Here is an 18,301-nt window from a genome sequence, read left to right as displayed (position 1 = left end):
TGTACAGACACATTTAGTTATTTCATTGTATGCCAGAACACTAAGTTAATATGCGTCATGTGAGCTGTTCACTCTCAGCACAGCCTATTGATTATTTCCACCCAATTTCATTTGAGATGTCGACCCAGTTTCCCTGACCTGGTCTGCAGTTATGCACTACTGTTTTAACCTGGAAAGCTGTTCAAAACACTTGACTGATTAGAACCTGCATTTGGGAGCTTATGTTGTTTCACGAGGGGGGGGGGGGGGGGAGGCTTTACTTTTGCCTGTCCTTTTATCTGTTTGAAGTCTATTGTAAGGTCATGGTTGGTGTAAATATACAGATTTTTTTTTTTTTTTTAAGACGGACCCTCCCCCCTACCCGGCCTGCTCAATTCAGACAGAGTAGATAACTAGTTCAGGCATGGGCTGTAATAATGAGTTTGTGTCAAGCTAAATATCATCTGGGTACTAAACTGTATAAAAGTGAAACATTATTACACCGCTTGATATCAATCCATTTGATCCCTGGACTTAAACTGTGACATGCTTGTTGAACACTTTCACCAGATCAAAAATCTTGGCTTTTTATCTGTTTTTCCGGTAAACCTGATGCTTTCACAGCTAAACTTAAAAAAACAAAAACCAGCTGATCGTCAGACATTGCTATTGGTGTTGTATGTTGTCCACATGGGATTTTGTTTCTGCATCGCTTCACAAATCTGCAGGCTCATTAACTGGCAGTTGTTCTGTCTCTGACATCAGTGCCCAGAACTTTTACTTATGTTGGTTTTACTATTAAAGGCAAAAATCCTACTTTTGAATATAGAGTGAGTTCTTAAAAGCAGGTTACTCATATTCAAATTCTAAAGCTAACAACTTCACATTATCTGTTGCATGGATATATCACCCTCCCAGGCCGGCAGGCAACAGTTGATCCCGTATCCTAGAAGTTCTCTCCTCTGTTATGTTGAAGTCAGCAAATTATATTGTGTTATGCGATTTTTAACATTCATTTCAGCAATGCACCTTGTAAAAGACCCTCCTCCCTGATGGAGTATTTTAGGGCCTTCGACATTCATCTTGTAGTCTTCCTACTCATGTCGCAGGACACTTGCTTGGTCCACTGTTCTCTGCAGGATATCCAGACCGAATGCCCAATTCCTTTAGTATGGTCAGACCATCTTGCCATTACTTTCACTATCTCAACCCCCACTATGCCTAGAGCTCAGATGCACAGGTCAGTCTCCCACTCTGAAAACGGTTCGAAGTTTAATACCTCTACTCTGAACTCTATGCTAAAGACAAACCCTCTGGCTTTGAGCTACTCAGTGAAGGCTGATTCTTCTAGGCTTGATAACTGTTTTAGATACTCACTGGATTCTCTGTTACACATCAAACGTGTTATCAATTGTAGATCTCTTCCTCCAGCTCCATAGTTTGAAAATGCATGCACAAAAATAAACAAGCATTGAAAATGCAACAGGTCTCGCCTTTGGTGAAGTTAAAGCCTTTTGCTTATAGCAAAGCAACTGGCTTTAACGTAAAAGGCGAGACCTATTGCATTTTAATGCTGGTTAGAAGTATTGTGGCTCAGGTTAAAAAAAACCAAAGTCTAGTCGCAGCCGCAACCTTCTTTAAAGTCAGAATCATCTTTTCTAGGGTACTTAACTCAGAACCATTCTCAAAATATAGCGACCAGCATTAACATGTATGCTTTTGAAACTCTAGTACCTTTGGCTTTATATTCCTTGCAGGCTGCACACCAAGGCTTGCTGAAAGCCTTGCTTAAATTAAGAAGCACATATCCAACCAATAACTCCATACGTGAAGTATGCAAATCATGCCCATCATTGATCATGGAGCAAAAGCAATAGATTTGCTAAACATACTGTTTGACCATCTTCTCCCAACACCTCCCATTTCACTCCCTACATTATTTTGGTGGGCAATACCACCTTTTTCATGCTTAAGGTCACAATCCACTTCTGCTGGGGACACACTAGGGCTTACCCAGAACGTTAACACCAATACGATGTGTGTAACTGAAATAATAGTTGGACATCATAAGTAATAAGTTATATTTTTATTCATGTTAGAATTTCTGTCAGTGTTTTGAACGTTAATGTTTAGAGAGTTTTCGTACAGTTTCCAATGTCTCAAGATCCAATATAAGAAATCAGACAAGATCACAAATGGAAAAAAACATTTTAGAATGGTCGCAAGATTTACTCTCTTGAACACTGCTGAACATTTCTTTTCCCCAACGGAGTTTACAATGAAAGTGTGCACTGTATTCACGTTCCACATCAACATAATGGCATCATTACATATAAACTCTTTAAAAATATACTTCTTTCAAAAGACTTGACTACTATGTACACTACAAAAATAAATTTTCATATAAATAAATTATATGGCATACTTTTATCTTTGTAATTGAAATGACACAAACCCACTCCTACCGCAATAGGCAAGCGATGAGACCCAGTTTGAATTTTTTTCCTTTTAACTCCTCGCACTAAAAAGTTACAATGAGTCCATATTGTAAGTGTTATATACTCTTTCCTATTTAACATTAGTAAGCACTCTATACAAATAAAATTCCATTAGAACGTAGCTGTAATAGAGTTTCCAATAGAACTATAAATCCCTGCATTTTGTTCGTATTAAACTGGCATGACAAATACTGTGAAATAAACACATAATAGAAAAATATAAATATCACAGAAAGTTAAAAAACAAATTAAAATAAAACATTTGAAAAAGTTGCTACCAAATTGAAATCTCCCACGCCAATGTGACTACAGGAGAGTAGGATCTCATGTGCGGGAAGCAGCAAAAAAAAAAAGAAGAAAAAAAAACGAACAAGTACAGAAGTACAAGATGGACAGAATCTGCTAAAAAAGACTGGGAGCACAAGAACTACAAGATCAGATAGAACAGCTTTCCCCGATTTTGCAACGGGTTGGCAAGAGGCAAATGCAATAGCATAGTCCTACAAGTATAACATGTACATTTGGCAGCTGGAAGTGTATAAATAGCAGCCTAACAAGTTTGTTGCTCGCAGTGGCAGTACACAGTCTTGCTGTCAGCAGAATTTTCACACAGGGAAGACTGCTAGTGGCTCGAAAGTGTAACTACAGATTTGGCCTACAAGTGTGCTCACAGGAAGTGTGCTTACACTGCAGAATGAGGCTGGGCTATTTAGTCACTGAAATTTCATAAGCAAGTGCCCAATATGTTGTTTCTCAAATATGAGATTATTGCAGTGCTTAATTTGAGCCTGTGATTTCTGGTGCATTGCACCTGCACGTGATTGTAAACACCGCCGCTTGTGACAGTCTGCCACAAGGTGGCGGTGTCTAATTTAGAGAAGACCATCAACAGTTAATTATTCATTCAATATACATTAAAAATGACTATTACCTGCTATTCTTATAGCTTTGGGGGCCTGAAATAGACTGAATTGTCACACTTGTGGAAGTGCGATGGTTAGTAGTTGTGTGGTTACAGCAAGCTGCAATGGCCTCCTGACAAGAGCCCTGGCAGGTGTTTTTTAACTAAGCACTGGGTTATTGAAATAGCTAAGAATCTTAATTCTCAGACGGTCAACCATACGCGTTTTATTTAATCTGAGCGACCAACAAAATAGCAACACTAGACCCACATTAATACATTAAATGTGTCGAAAATTATGCTATTGTGACAAGTATTCAGAGGAGTGTAGGGCCACTACGTTGTCACATATGTTGCAACCTACAAGAAACGCTGCGTGCTGAATAAGTGGTCCAATAGCACATTCCTGAGGAAGTGATGGAAATGCAACAAAGCTCTTTAAATCGGATGCCATCATGCTCCTCTCAACGCAAGTTAATGCCATATTGCTTCCTGAGAGAAGGGGCCCAAAGGGAAAAGCATGCCTTTGTAGAGATGCAGAGTGTGCAACAAGTGAGCACACACAACTACTAACAGGGAGCAGGAAATAAATGAATTGTTAGCTGAAGTAAGTCTGGGACTTCTGTTAAGTGCTCAATGCTAGTTTCACCGGGGGCTCAGGGACGGAATACAACTCCCAGCAACAAGAGTTTTATAAGCACACTAAAGGCAAGCATAAAGTAAAATAAAAAAAACATGTTTGACAAAACAGAAGACAGAGGAACAACTATAGAACCTGCACACATTCAAACCTACGTTAGACACCAGGATTACCGTGTTCTTCATATTTGCGCATTTAAAATATATTTATATATTTATATATATATTTATATATCACGCATAGCGTGTTTGACCATGAACTGTAACATTTCATACTACCACAGGGTTGTGATATGCAAAATAAAAAAATACCAATATAAAAAAAAGACATACCGTTACAAAACAAAATCCAATAACATGAGCAATATTTGCATAGAATTACACAAGTAAATTATACAATATTTAAGCAGCAGCAAGATATGCTGAAATCTATGACTAGATTAAGCTTGGTTGTGGCACGAGAGCCATGTATGACAAATACAGACCACCCACACACGCATACACAATACACTTTAAAGAGTTGTACAATCTCAAATTATACTATTTTACAATGTTCATTTTTATAATACATGTGTACACCTTTTAAATATTTATAGAAATATTTAACAAAATATTACAATAGGTTACAGTAATAGTAAACTGTTGCCCTGATGCAGCATATTCTCTTCCATATGTTCAACAAGTTCTTGTCAAGGATCTGGAGAGAAGGGGGTTCCCATCTTTGGCCTTTTGCGCTTTCTTCATTCACCTAGAAATACATAAGACATTCATTTGGCATAGAATCTTTTATCAAAATAAGAATTTGTCACCAAATACTGGCCTACTGCCCAAACCATGCCAGGAAGTAGGTTCACCCAACTTTTTATTTTACGTATGTAGTATATCATACCCATTAGCAATTCCGGGAGCGTGGAATGTAATTAAGTCCCCTGAGGCAGTTCACAATCCCATTAAAACACCCAGACTAGGTACTCCTATTAAGAATAACTTGGTTGACTCGTATACTTTGGCTCAATGCTTGGGAGGACTGGCTTTATAACTGGAAGTACCTCTAATACCTTCATCATTCTCAACCTATTGCATGTGAAGGTTGATAGTGCTTCAAAAACGTGTCAGAATGATGAGATCCGATTTCACTTTGACAGGGGAGATTAATTGGGTTAAGAAAAGGTATTCAGCTTCCAGGAGCTTGTGTTCAGAATGTAATCCATACTGGGCAGTAGCTGCCTCCACATACAAAGGGTGGTGAGATGGGTGGAGGAAGCGTGGGGGGGGGGGGGATCTATACAGATATACACATCTATACAGATATACACATATCTATACAAATATACACATATCTATACAAATATACACATATCTATACAAATATACACATATCTATACAAATATACACATATCTATACAGATATACACATCTATACAAATATACACATATCTATACAAATATACACATATCTATACAGATATACACATATCTATACAGATATACACATCTATACAGATATACACATATCTATACAGATATACACATCTATACAGATATACACATATCTATACAGATATACACATCTATACAGATATACACATCTATACAGATATACATATCTATACAGATATAGATATTTTTTTAAAGGTACTTACCTTAAGCTGGCAGCCGCCTCCGGCATTGCGTTGCGCCTCCTTCCTTGTCCCAGTAAACACTGGGACCCTGTGCAATCCCTGTGCTGCTCTCATGCGATGAGAGCAGCAGGGGGATTGGCCTGAGCGGGCTGAAAAGACACTCCACTCAGGACAGGGAGTCTGTGCTGTTTTAGTGCACGTGTGTTTGGCTATCTCGGGCTGGCCAAACATACATGCGCACTTCGAAATGGACATAGCACTCTTCCTTCCCCCAACTCCCATGGCCAAGCCCGCCCCTCCCTACAGGCGCTGGTTCAGAGCTGGCAAATGAAAAATAAAAAAAAAAGATAGAATGTAGTTTTATTTTTCACCTGCTGGCTCTGAGCCAGTGGGGCGATGCTCCTTCGCCATTGTGGAGGAGCCGCCTTCGATACTGGTAACCTAGACTTACTTTAGGCAAGAAAATAAATTCTAACTAAAATAAAACAATAGCGCTGGACACTTACGTTAACTGCAGTTGTTGCGGTGCGACTTTTCTTCACATTCAACGTCCTGTAGTTCTATCACTTCCACCTTAGAGTTCCTTCGCTCATGGTGTACATTAAAAGGCACATGGGGATCGTGAAAAGTCCTAGGGTCCATTTCATGATAACCCTCGTAGGATGGGAAGCCCCCACAAGAATTATGGCTGTGCAGGGATGGGTGTACAGTGACAGTAACTGAAGCAGAGGCAGTCACAGTAGTGATAGGCTGGCAGTAAGCTTGTCCGCAGGCCCCCATGGCAGTGAATGCTGGATTTCTAATGTTCTGCGAATGGGAAGCATGCCCAGAGCGCTCCCGGCTGCTGGGCACAGAATGCCCTTCAGTAGACATTTCAAAAGCATCCCTGCGCGGCCTGTGAGGCGGCATATGCAGTCCTTCCCTCGCTTCCAGCCGGGGATACTGAATGTTTTGATGCAATGGCAGCTGGGTTCTAGCAGCTGGATTAGAAGGCGGCCTCGCACTGGACGGTTGACCCCTTGCAGCATCCGGGTGGACCACCTGAAAGTGAAGTGAACAAACCTAGTCATTTTGCGTACAAACAAAAGGGTGCGTCTTTTAGAAGTAATTTCATAATCGGATAATTCAAACACTACTTACGGGGCATATTAAGATTTTTAACCGGTCTTAAACCGTGATGTCAACCTATCAACAAGGCCAATTTACTATCTCAACTACTCATCTTGACTATTTTGGAACAAGATTAATATTCACCTTTACCCCGCGCCGCCCTTCACTGCACCTCTCCTCAATTATTAGAAAAGAGCCTTTAACATAGCATTCCAGGGGGGGGGGGGAAATCGGCTAGGTGCCAGTGGGGAAACTGATTGGGTGACACCCCCACCCCAAACACTTGTTCAGGAGGATTAATTAGCATCGACCAACTGAAGTAAACATGTAGAACTTACGGTGGATCTTGGAAAGATGGGATTCCCAGTGGCTTCCACTATGACGTGATGAGGGGAGGGCCCAGTGCGTGGATGAGCATCATACTGCTGGAACTCTTCACTGATCCCAGACACAGTCGTTTGAGAGCTGTACTCAGAGTCCGAAGTGTCTGATCCATTGTTGGTATGACCTGGAGGCACCGTAAACCTCACTACGTTGGGTGGTGGCTCTGGCGAAGGCATCGGCAAGCTGTCTCCTCCATTGGCAACTGAAACCTAAAAGACAAACATTTGTTTTTCTAAGAGCCACGTTACAGCCGACGGATAACCCAATACATAACAAACGGCAAGACTTAAAATGCATTACGCCGTTTAAGTCACAAGAAGGTAAAACAGAAGTACAGTGCAGTTTTGTACCCATTTAAGATATGTACCCAAATCACTGGACTCAACCAAGCTGAATTTTAAAAAGTTCTTCGACATGTACCCAATTTGTATCACTTGCCAAAATGCCCATTTGTATGAAAAGAATGTTTCAACGAGAACGTCTTTACTTTCGACGCAATTTGGCTATATAGGACTGTTCAACATACTGCAGCTCAAAAATGTCGACAAGTTAATTTTTTACAAGCAGAAAAGTGTTTTGAACATGCAATTTTTGACAAGCTGCGAATCAGCAATGTTGCAACTTATTGCAGGTATGACCACTTTGAACGGGCATCTTTAATTTCCAAAGGCACCCTGATCCTAACCCTAATGGGGGGGGGGGGTAGTGCTTTTGATGCAAGTGTGAGTTTCTAAACACAGGAAACCTCTTTTGCTGGTTATTTACCATAAGACTGACAATCGCATGGATCTGGCAAGTGAAACATGTGGACCAAAACTAGGTCAACCCACAGCCATGGATAAAGGACCGTATAGAAGCAACAGCCAACTATATACTGGAAGTAACCATTAGCACAGGCAGGGAAAAAAGAGCAGTACTGCAATTACTTGCACTCAAAGATGGTCACGGTACCGGGAACAGAGCAGTGAGGTCAGAGCCGCCGAGCAATGCGGAACACTAATTTTAAATGCTTAACGTCTCCATAGTTATTTATCTTCTGAATGGCGGATGTTCTTCCGATTGTTGCCTTATTTAAAATCGAAATAGGAGGATTTATTTATTTTTTTAACACTCTGCTGTGTTAATAAACCTACAAAACCTTCTAAAAGATTATTCAATTTAACCAAAATACTCCAGATTCCGTATTTGCTCACAAGACTGAAGTGGCCATTGGGTTTAACAGATGCGTTTTACATATTAGTAACTTGCACAAACAATTGCGTGGGAGATCGGACCTACCCATTGTTCTTTTGGGCAAACATGCCACTTAAGCTTGGACCAAGCCACATATCACAGATAGTATGGTGGAAAGCTGGAATGCTACAAGTGATTACCAGCAGCTAGAGCAATTGCAAGCATCCCCCCCCCATCACCTTTCGTGTGCTTGATGTACGCCCCTAGTGGCAGGGGTATGGCCAGACATGGGTCCCGGGCTCTCTGTGCCACTGCAATCAAGCTATATGTGGCTAATGAGCCTTAAATATGGGCGAAACTGGTTTTGGGTTGCTTATGATCTAGTTTAGGGAGTACCTGGCCTGGCAGTTTGGACTGGACGGTTTCTACTGAGCAAGGTAAAGAGTGATTTGCGTATGCTGGGTCCAAACTGAGGTGGCACAGTGAGGAAAGCAATGGGTTGGGATGCGACAGAGCGGTTCCCAGTGGTTAGACAAATTGCAAGCATTCTTCACATCACCTTTTGTGTATTTTATGTGAGAGAACAGATACCAATAGTTGAAAATAAGCCAACGGCTAAAATACTGTGCAAGGTCACACTAGAAAGCAATTCCTCTTCCTTCCAAAAATGGCAATTCTTTTTAGAACGCATGCTAACCTCAGGACAGGGACCAAGGATGGACAGCAGAACTGGAAGTAGCACCAATCCATTCAAGACGCCAAGAATGGTTAAGATGGCCAAAACAGCGAAGAAGTACCTGAAAAAGTTTTGAAACAAATTAAATATTAGTCTGCAGCAGAGCAGCCACAAATTAAGTAGTTTACTGAAAACACAACTAGTACATGTTTTTACCTTGTTTGCTACATTCCACAACCCAAAGTGTTAGTTGGAGGGAAGAGAGAAATAATTAGTTGGTAAATAAAACAATCAAAGCCTGTGCACTATGTGGCAGTTTTCACGCATGAGTAAGAGACACAAAATATGGCATGCAAACTGAATAGCTGAAAATAGCGAGTGCACAAACAATACAAAAAGAGGGGAGGGCGTATTAGTGAAGACCAAGCAGAAACAAGAAAGCAGCAGAGGATGGAAAACGCACAAAGTGTACCATAAGAGCAAAAGCTGGCCTCTCCCTGAAGCTAAAACCACTGAAAAACACTCCAACATTTTACAGCAGAAACTTTTAATTAAATCTCTAATGATCAGAAGCAAAGCTTTATCTGATACATTAATCACAACTTTCCGCCTTGAGTTCTGCACAGTCCGGTTTTACCAAACAGCTCAAATGGAACTTTTTTTTTTTTTTTTTAATAAAAACACAGGAACCAGCTTTGGAGCAAAAGAAAAGGCAGCTCATTCTGTGGTAAGCTTGGGCATTGTGTGGAGTGGGAGAGCTGCACAAAAGCTGGGCTGCACTGCGGGCTGGTCTTTTGTTGGACAATTTAGCATCTCTGAATACACTTGTTTTGCAGCCGCCAATTGAAAACATAAAGGCCAGAGGAGCATGGCAGGAGGAGGAAAAGTGCCCTCCTTTTCCCACCATTGAAGGCCAGTGGCGGGGACTCTCCGTGAATACCAAGGTAAGAGTCGTTTTCTTTGCTGACTAGATAGCTAGGGCAGAGGCCTCAAAATAAAGACTCCATTTTGAGCGCACGTTCTCACTTTGGACCGGAAACGCAGGCTTCGGAAAGACCGGATGTCTCTCCACTCTACGGGCTCGGCGCACTCTAGTCTGTTCGGATGCACACTTGTCTCGCGACTGGTAACAGAGATATGGCCAATCGGTGTTATACGCCAGATTTCTAAAAAGGGCCAAAGGTCTGGCTGTGAGACAGGGTGGGTTTGAATTGGCTTGCAGCCTCCACACCCATTTCCCCGGCACCCTCCTCGCACCGCTCTGGTTCAGCTCGGAGAACATATCCTCGTAAAATTACAAATACCCGGCTACTCTAAACATCTTGGAACCTCTGAACTACTTTAGCAAGCCTAGCGAGTTTTTGTCCTCGACCAATGTAAACTGTGCGGAACTCGAGACCGCGCCATAAATCAAAGAACATTTGCAGCGCATCGTTCCAGCGCTAGAATAAACACGGCCGATTACATCTGTCCGCTCACTGTAAACGGCCCTTGTTAATTTATGCAATCCTGCAGCACATGTCTAGGCCCGCCAACTCTAGCCAGAAGTGTGGAATGCTGGTGAACCCCTAAAACGATTATGCACACTGCTTGCTAGGGAAAGAGCCTGGAAAAAAACAGGCAATACGTAACACGGACTGATTAAGATGATGGCAAATGAAAAACTGTGACAGAAACCAGCAACATAGCTACAGTTGGACAAACGAGAAGCTACGTAAGGAATGACGGAACTAACCCAGATCGCCGTACATGATGGAAGCCATCACAAACCGCTTTTGTGAAAAAGTGCCGAGTATACGGTCAATTTACTCGCAGCGTTTCAACAAATCCGCCATCTTGGATTGCTGCAGCGAAACACATCTTAAGAGGCACGCTCTGTTAGACCCGGACTTTGTTTAATGGCAGCATGGACATGCCTTAGGTGCATTTTGAAACCCAACACTTGAACACCCTTTGCCACAAGGGCACTTCGACAAACCTCTGCACGGAGGGGGCGGGGGGACGCGGGCAAACCCTGTGCGGTAACCATGGTATGTGCCATCCCCTTTGTGTTTCGCAGCCCCTCCCCAATCCCCCCCAGTTTGTTTGGGGGTTTTCTGCCCATAAATCCAGCTACAAAGAAACAGTGTTACCGCTCAGATCACCCAGAGCTACACTGCTCGTTTTAAGAAAGGATCAGTTTCACTGCACTTCTCAAGTTCTCCTTAAAAAAAACACGGCACCCCTCTCGCTGCCGAACACAGAGTCTTAATTAAATCCACAAGTAACAGCCCCTTTCTTCCGAAATGTGGAATTCGGCTGACGTGATTTTCATCCCAAAAAACTTGCCTTTTCAGTTTCAGCAGCCGGACAGACCTCAGTAACGAGGCTTAGCCAAACACCAATTTGTTGCAGGAGATTCCCACGATGGCACGGGATGTTTACATTTCTACCTCGCTGCTTTGAGAATGGTGTACTTTAATGTAATGGGGTACAGCTTTAAGGCTTTCCTAGCCATGGCAGGAATGCATGGGCATCCAAGCTGCACACACTAGCGTAGAAAGTGGTCACGAAAACACTTGGCAGCGGGGGCACAGGTTTGAGTGTGCAGTAACAAGGGTGCTCTGCAAACATGCCAACGTATCATGCACAGCCGTTAAACAGCAGGCGACTGGAGCAGCTAGAACATAAAGAAGGCACTGTTTGAAGAACAAAGTCATACTATAGAAAAAGAAAAAAAAAAGCACAACTTTTACCTCACAATAAAATCAAATTCAGATCCTGCAAGCATCAACACGCCAAGAAGAGTGGACACGGCTCCATCCAACACTGGTGCGAACATGTGTTCCAGAGCAAGGACAGCTCTCCGGTTCTTGTCACCAATGGCAGTTAAAAAAGCCTGTAAAATTACAAGTAACAGTGATTAGACCTTGGTGCTCAAGATACATTGGCTCGCAACGTAACTGTCCCCCCAATTAGATTGTACACAAACAGCGACAGTACTCACATTTCCTGATCTTGGCCAACATAACTCCCTTTCTTAAACCTTTATCCTTGCCTAGTTACATGAAATGTGATTGTGCCTCAAAAAGGAGTATAGGAGGACCCTGGCTCCAATGTTCCTACTCCTGCAAAGGTCTTAAAGATTTTGCACCCTGTGTTGGCAAATTCACATCCAGTGCAAAAGTACTGGGAACTACCTACCAAAGCAACGTGGACCGTGAACTCCACTCCAATACCGACTGATGCGATAAGGATGACTACAGGCACAGCACTCAGCTTTATCCCGATCAGCCCCATCATGCCAAAGAGCTCCACCGTCATCAGAGCAAGCACCATCACCTGAAAGGATACACAAAAACACTGTAAACTGTTTGGTCAGACCACCAAGAAGCAATGAATGGTTCAACATGTTAAATAAGTAATCTCAGATGAGAGCACAACAGTTCGCATGGGCTAGCAATGTCTGCCACAAGCATACTGTGCCATCTCAGTCTAGGGATTACTTCAAGATTTCCCATCAGGACTTGCAGCACAATATAATGAGGCGGCAGAGAGCACCAAAGGTTTTATTTTAAAGTGGACGAGAGTAGTCCGATGTTCTGCTCAAGTTAGCCTGTGCATGCTACCAGAATAGCCAGCTAACAAGCGCAAGATGCGCATTTAAACACTTTGTGACCAGTGCTTTGAATAAAAAGGCTAAGTTCGCACATTGAATGAGGACTGCCCCCTCTATTGCATGGAACGGAGTATACAGCGGTGCTTTCTATTGCTTCCCAAACCATGTACTACAGTTTAACATGGACCTGGTATATCAGAGTTAAAAAGAACAAAGTTACTCTGAAAAAGCGACATCCTAACAAGAGCGAGTTAGTAGCAGGAAGAGGTGAGAGCGTTACAGAATGCGGGGCAGGCAGATTCTGCCCATTTAAACACTCTACATGTCGAACAATTATTGTATGCTCAATTTTTGCCTACTGCAACAGACGTCCAATCCACAACACACAACGGAGCACCCCTTGACCAAGTCAGTCCAAAAAGGGGTGCTGGGGTTTCTGCAAATCTGACTGGTCAATCTCACAAGCAGATTCCCCCGAGAGCAGCTTAGCCATCCACTCAAGGCCCAAAGGGAACAGTAACGCTAGATTTATAGTGAATGAGCTGGTATGAAAACACTTCTGTAATGCAATGGAAACAAATTCCGATTGCTAGAGAGATGTCGAGAAAGCACTACCTGGACAACCCTGGTACAAAGCACAAATCCATTTGACATCTACAATTTTTTATATGCATACAGAAATATTTTTGGTAGACGTCAATGTGAAAAGTCAATTCGTTAATTCCCTTCCGCCATTCTTAAATGTTTGGGGTTTCTTTTTTTGGGGGGTGGGTCAATCTGGGAGAAGTTTGACTACTTAAGGCTAAAAATATTCGTGCTATAAACCTTGTGATGCAACTACTGCTTCTATGCAATATTTTATTTTTTACATTATACGACTACACATATATGCAGTTTATGTAGGTTATAGGTACTTGGGTCAATTGTTGTTATCACGGATGATCCATCTCATTAGAATAGGCATTTACGAATGGGCAGGGAACACCTAACCAACAAATAAGCTTTTGTTCTTAGTTAAACTCCTCCCCATTTAGACAAGTACACCCAGTAAAAAAAAAAAAAAAAAAAAAAAAAAAAAAAAAAAAAAAGTAGAGCTTCAAATCGACGTTAACTATGCAAGGCAATATAAAATAAAGTTGATAAAAGGCTCCTTTTAGAAAAGTGCTGCTCGTATGGCGCCCACGGGGACAACATTTCTCGGCAGGAGTACCCCGCTCAGGGCCCAGTTCCTTCAGCGCTGAAGCTCACCCCATCTCTTTTCCTGGCCCCTCCCTGCCTCATCCAAGGTCGAATAAACATTTCATGAATGATGTAAGAGCCACACTGCACCAGAGGCCCAGACATAAACAAACTCTCGCCGACTATAGCAAGAGCTATGCTGAAAGGAATTCGACTGCCACAGAGGCCCTTATAAACTTACAATGATTCCAGCTGTCCAGGGGTTCAGCAGGAACAGGGCACACACCAGGAACGTGCAGGCCAGGACCACGCTGATGAACAGGAGGAGCCAGTGGCGGAGGCCGATGTACTGCTCCCAGAAGAGGAAGGGGTAGCCGTTGGGGTAACTGGCCACCCCCAGGCTGGAGTAGTTGTTGCATATTACCCGCACTTTCTCAATCGCTTCCACGAAATCTGACGTTTCACGCAGTCCGTTGAGGTAGAAGGGAAACTGGGCGTATTCGATGGGGGGCGACGCTGGAACTGAAGGAAGGGAGAAAAAAATTAAAAAATAAACAAACGTTTTGACCACTGTCGATTTCAGCTAACGTACAACACCTTTAAGATGCAAATCCACCAATAAGACAAGAGGGAGGCTAGATGGAAATGGATTAGGGTGGGAGGAAAAAAAATTGACTTCGCATAATGGCTCCGATGCCGCATTCGGCTAGCGAACTACCGTACTTTAACAACCCGGCTAATTAAGCCCCTAACATCATTGCGCCCAATAGCAGTACCGCGCGTTGTCGTTTCCTGAACGTTATAGTGTGCAGTACAGGATTGGATTTACAACTGCAAACATAAGAGCATAAAAAAACCTCAAAGAGGGCATATGATCCTGAAATGTTTCAAGTGCGATGTAAAATCAGGATCAGCGAGAAAAAGAGGGAAAAAAAATCCGCTGGGGTGGGTGGTGGTGGGCAGTAATTCAAATAACAAGCGTTAAGTTACGGTCTGTGTGTTCTTGAGCAGGCAGGGTCATTCTGTTGACTTGCTAAACATGATTTGGCTATTATAATCTCAACTATAAATTTTCATTAAGACAAGACTTGGCTGGCTGCCAAGCGGCTCTAGGGATCGGATACAGTACAACGGAGCCACTAATATTTCCAGGCACTAACCTCAACTTAAGCCTCCTCATTTAGGCCCTTCTTGTTCCTTACCCTGCCCTCTCTCAACACCACCCTGCACACAAACTACAGACAGCAGGCAGTCAAATACTTTCAGGGCAAAAGCCAACCAGGGAATCTAAACATACTCCCATGAACGCCCCCTCCCCAAAAACACACAATGCACATATGATTGGTAGGTTGGTTTTAAGAAAACAAGGGAAAGGCGGGCTCAAAAATGTCAGTCCAACTTTAAAGAGGTGGCATAAAAGTCTATCACACAAATGAAACAGTTGAAGAAAACCGGACAAAGCCAAGGCGCTCTAACTTCACAATAATCACATCTGAACCAAGGGAGCCCTTGATTCCAAGTCTGGCACTGCTGCCCAGCTATATACAGTCACCACTCCTACAAGCATGAATCCCACAAGACTCGTATAGAATATTGGATAGGGTTGCCACTGCATAGCTGGAAGGCATTAACAGAGCCCTCAAAAAACTGCCACTTTAAATCAAGTCACAATCTAAAACATACACCGATGTAAGGGCCTCTCAAGTTCCCCAAACTCTTTAAGCTTAAACTGAGCAAGTCCTGCACGCACAGTTGAGGCTAACGCTTAGTAAACTTCACACAATACATGTACTCACTGGTCTTCCTGGATTGGTCTGCCTTATCATAGATCCATTCGGAGGGGCCCGGTCTGAAACTGGCCTGGGAGGCAGCATAGGCCACAGGGTCATTGCTCACCCATGCCGTCAAGTAGACGTAGAACAGGTTGGGATTGATGATGCCGTCCGCATCTACCAGACGTTGTTTGGTCAACTGTAAAAAATGAAATGGGGGATACATTCAGAGCTCTACTTGGCTTTCAGATTTCCACAAAGCACAAGTCGTCAAAATTACCAGCTAGTTCCGTACCAAGCTGAACACAGTCAACACATATGGCATCCTCGATATGTCACAAAAGTTCAAATTTGGGAAAATGTTTAGAAGTTCAGTTTCAGGACATATCACTTAGTCAGGAAATTTACAAAGCCAATGAAGCAGACAATGAAAAAGCTTAAAAAGTTCAATTATTCAAATTCTGCTATTAGAGAGACCTGGCCTTCAAAGGCTATTAGTGAACGTTTTCTCCAGGGTCTACAGATGGGATAGGGACAAACAAGGCTAACGGAAAGACTACTCAATAAAGCTATGACTGTTCAAATATTCAATATTACGTTAACGGGGCAGGGAGAAGAGGCAAGGGATTCATGAATGTGCTCTGAATTGCCATATCACAGGAGATTTGAGGAAAAATCTGTAAAAACCATGACACGTACTCTGACCTTCACCTGCAAACTACACTAGCACGCCCTTTGGGAAACAAAAAACATGCGACCAGTGTCAAGGGGTAACATGTTTGCAGATGCCAATCATCATGGGGCTAAAATGTATAGTGCTAAAGTGCTCATTTGTTATACAACCCTCCACCCGCCCCAAAAAACGAAACCTCACGTGTCGGTTGAACAAGAATTATACTGGTATGGTTCTGGTCAGACACTGACTTGGTACATCCAGTGTTAGTAAATCAAAAAGCGATTTTAGAGAGACATACGATAGTTAAGATCTGGATTCACTTTATATAAAAGGTTTTCCAAATTGTTGGATGCAGAGCAGTACGCCACAGTGCGCTGCACAACCAGAACTTGCAGACCCTCTTTTAGGCACTGCACAAATAGTTTTCTTCATCTGCCCGTTCCTTGCTTCTCAACGCCACCCCTCGCTCTCCCCTCCCATCACTGACGTGGCTCATCAGTAGCAAAGGTGCTACGAGCCCTAATGAAAGCAATGAAATTGGGTACCACCGTCTCAAGGTAGACCGATACAATAAACAGCCACTAACTGGGGTGAAATGGGCCCTTGCGCCAATTTACTTGATGCACTATTGATCGTTGTGTTCCTGGGATTCCTCTCCCCCCCCCCCCACCCCCCCCGTTCTAGTTTGCGGACCTTCGCCCAGGAAGACAGTTTTACAGTGTTCCAAGTTTGGCACCTACCATTATATGCAAATGTATGAAATAAATAAAAGGTAAGCCTCAGTGTTTGCACAGGCTCCATACGATTGAAGTTCATATAGCATTGTTCTAGCCCAGGAAGCCACCACAGACAACTCATGCTACCGGCTACCTCTCCAACTTATTTTATTAATGCTCTTTGACCAGAGCGTAGGCCACCGAGGGCACGTGGAGCCTCAGGCTTTACGTCACAGGACAAACATTGATACAATGAACTGGCCTAAGTGTCTACTGGCTGTAGTATCTCTGCATGCAGAGTTGCAGCATTAAATCATAAGACAACGTCACTAATTCACAACTTCACTTCCTTAAATACCGAGCTCTGGTCACTTCTTGGGCAACACAAATCACCAGGTCCAAGGATGTGGACAGATTGTCACTCAATCCGAGAGTTTAAATGGACAACGTCACAGTAAAACAAAAAAAACAAAAAACTGCAGGTGGGTTGGGAAAATTTACTCTAGCAAGCATGGCTTGTATTAGACCCTTTGTGCGAGGCGAGTGCACCCGGAGTTTGGGATGTGTCCCTTGACTCAACCGCCTCCTACAACCATAGTAGTCTCCTCCCAGAACCACCTGCCCCGATCAGTATCTTTTCCACTTGCGTCCTTTCACTGGTCTGCATTCCAACTTTGGCAGTGGAAGGATTGGTCAGAAGGAAGCATTTTAGTGAGTGGGTGATTAAAATCATACAGGCATGCCAAACACTCGGGATTTTCATTAGCGCAATCTTAAGTGTGGAAAGAAAACTAATGGGATACCTGGCTGAAGTCTATTTCCTTGTCTCGGTTTCCAGTTTGTACCAAAAGATGGTAGGCAAGTACTGCATCGTCCGAGCCATTACTGTAGTCCTCTTCCGTGATGCTTTCAGCTTCCCATTCATGGTCAAAAGCATCCTGCAAACCTATTAAAAGCATAAACAGTCAATGGGTAGTAATATCACCGTCACCTACCAGCCTCCGACAAAGATTCACTGTCTTGCTACAGAGTAGCCTATTTGCAGCTCCTCATCTGTACAGTGCAAGAAATGTAGATTCTCGAACTTTAATAGCTCTATGGAGTTGTACTAAAAAACCTCCAGTTACAAGATAAAACGATGCTACCATTTGTGTCAACAGCATAAAACAGTTCAATAGACAGCAGCTTGCATTGGCTAATTTTCAAATACCTGTACACACACTCACTATAGAAGCTGAGAGATCAAAGGCAATCAATGGAAGTGTATACTAGAAGGCGTCAAAATAATGCAATCTGGTAACACAATTCACCCAGCCCCATCCAAACAGTGCTTGCATCCTGGATAAGCGGTTGACGAGGCAATGCGCAGAGAACAAC

The 18,301-nt window shown here is 42.9% G+C and overlaps 1 protein-coding gene across 2 annotated transcripts in view; it reads right to left on the bottom strand.

Moving 5' to 3' along the window:
- Positions 1-2,050: 2,050 nt before the first annotated feature.
- The window catches only part of PTCH1 (patched 1), an 88,269-nt gene continuing 72,018 nt past the window's right edge, over positions 2,051-18,301 (bottom strand). For both annotated transcript variants that reach the window (XM_085632901.1, XM_085632900.1), the window contains exons 16-24: positions 17,728-17,870; positions 15,557-15,731; positions 14,002-14,282; positions 12,167-12,304; positions 11,719-11,861; positions 9,005-9,104; positions 7,089-7,343; positions 6,147-6,681; positions 2,051-4,765 (exon numbers count right to left, since the gene is read on the bottom strand). In XM_085632901.1, coding sequence (XP_085489027.1) covers positions 6,148-6,681; positions 7,089-7,343; positions 9,005-9,104; positions 11,719-11,861; positions 12,167-12,304; positions 14,002-14,282; positions 15,557-15,731; positions 17,728-17,870 — 1,769 coding nt within the window. In that variant the 3' untranslated portion in view covers positions 2,051-4,765; position 6,147. The remainder of the gene's footprint in view (positions 4,766-6,146; positions 6,682-7,088; positions 7,344-9,004; positions 9,105-11,718; positions 11,862-12,166; positions 12,305-14,001; positions 14,283-15,556; positions 15,732-17,727; positions 17,871-18,301) is intronic.

Source organism: Triturus cristatus, chromosome 2_1 (genome assembly GCF_964204655.1).
Source record: "Triturus cristatus chromosome 2_1, aTriCri1.1, whole genome shotgun sequence".
Taxonomy (NCBI): Eukaryota; Metazoa; Chordata; class Amphibia; order Caudata; family Salamandridae; genus Triturus; species Triturus cristatus.
The sequence above is the reverse complement of the archived record's forward strand: the minus strand, read 5'-3'. Positions and strand labels throughout refer to the sequence as shown.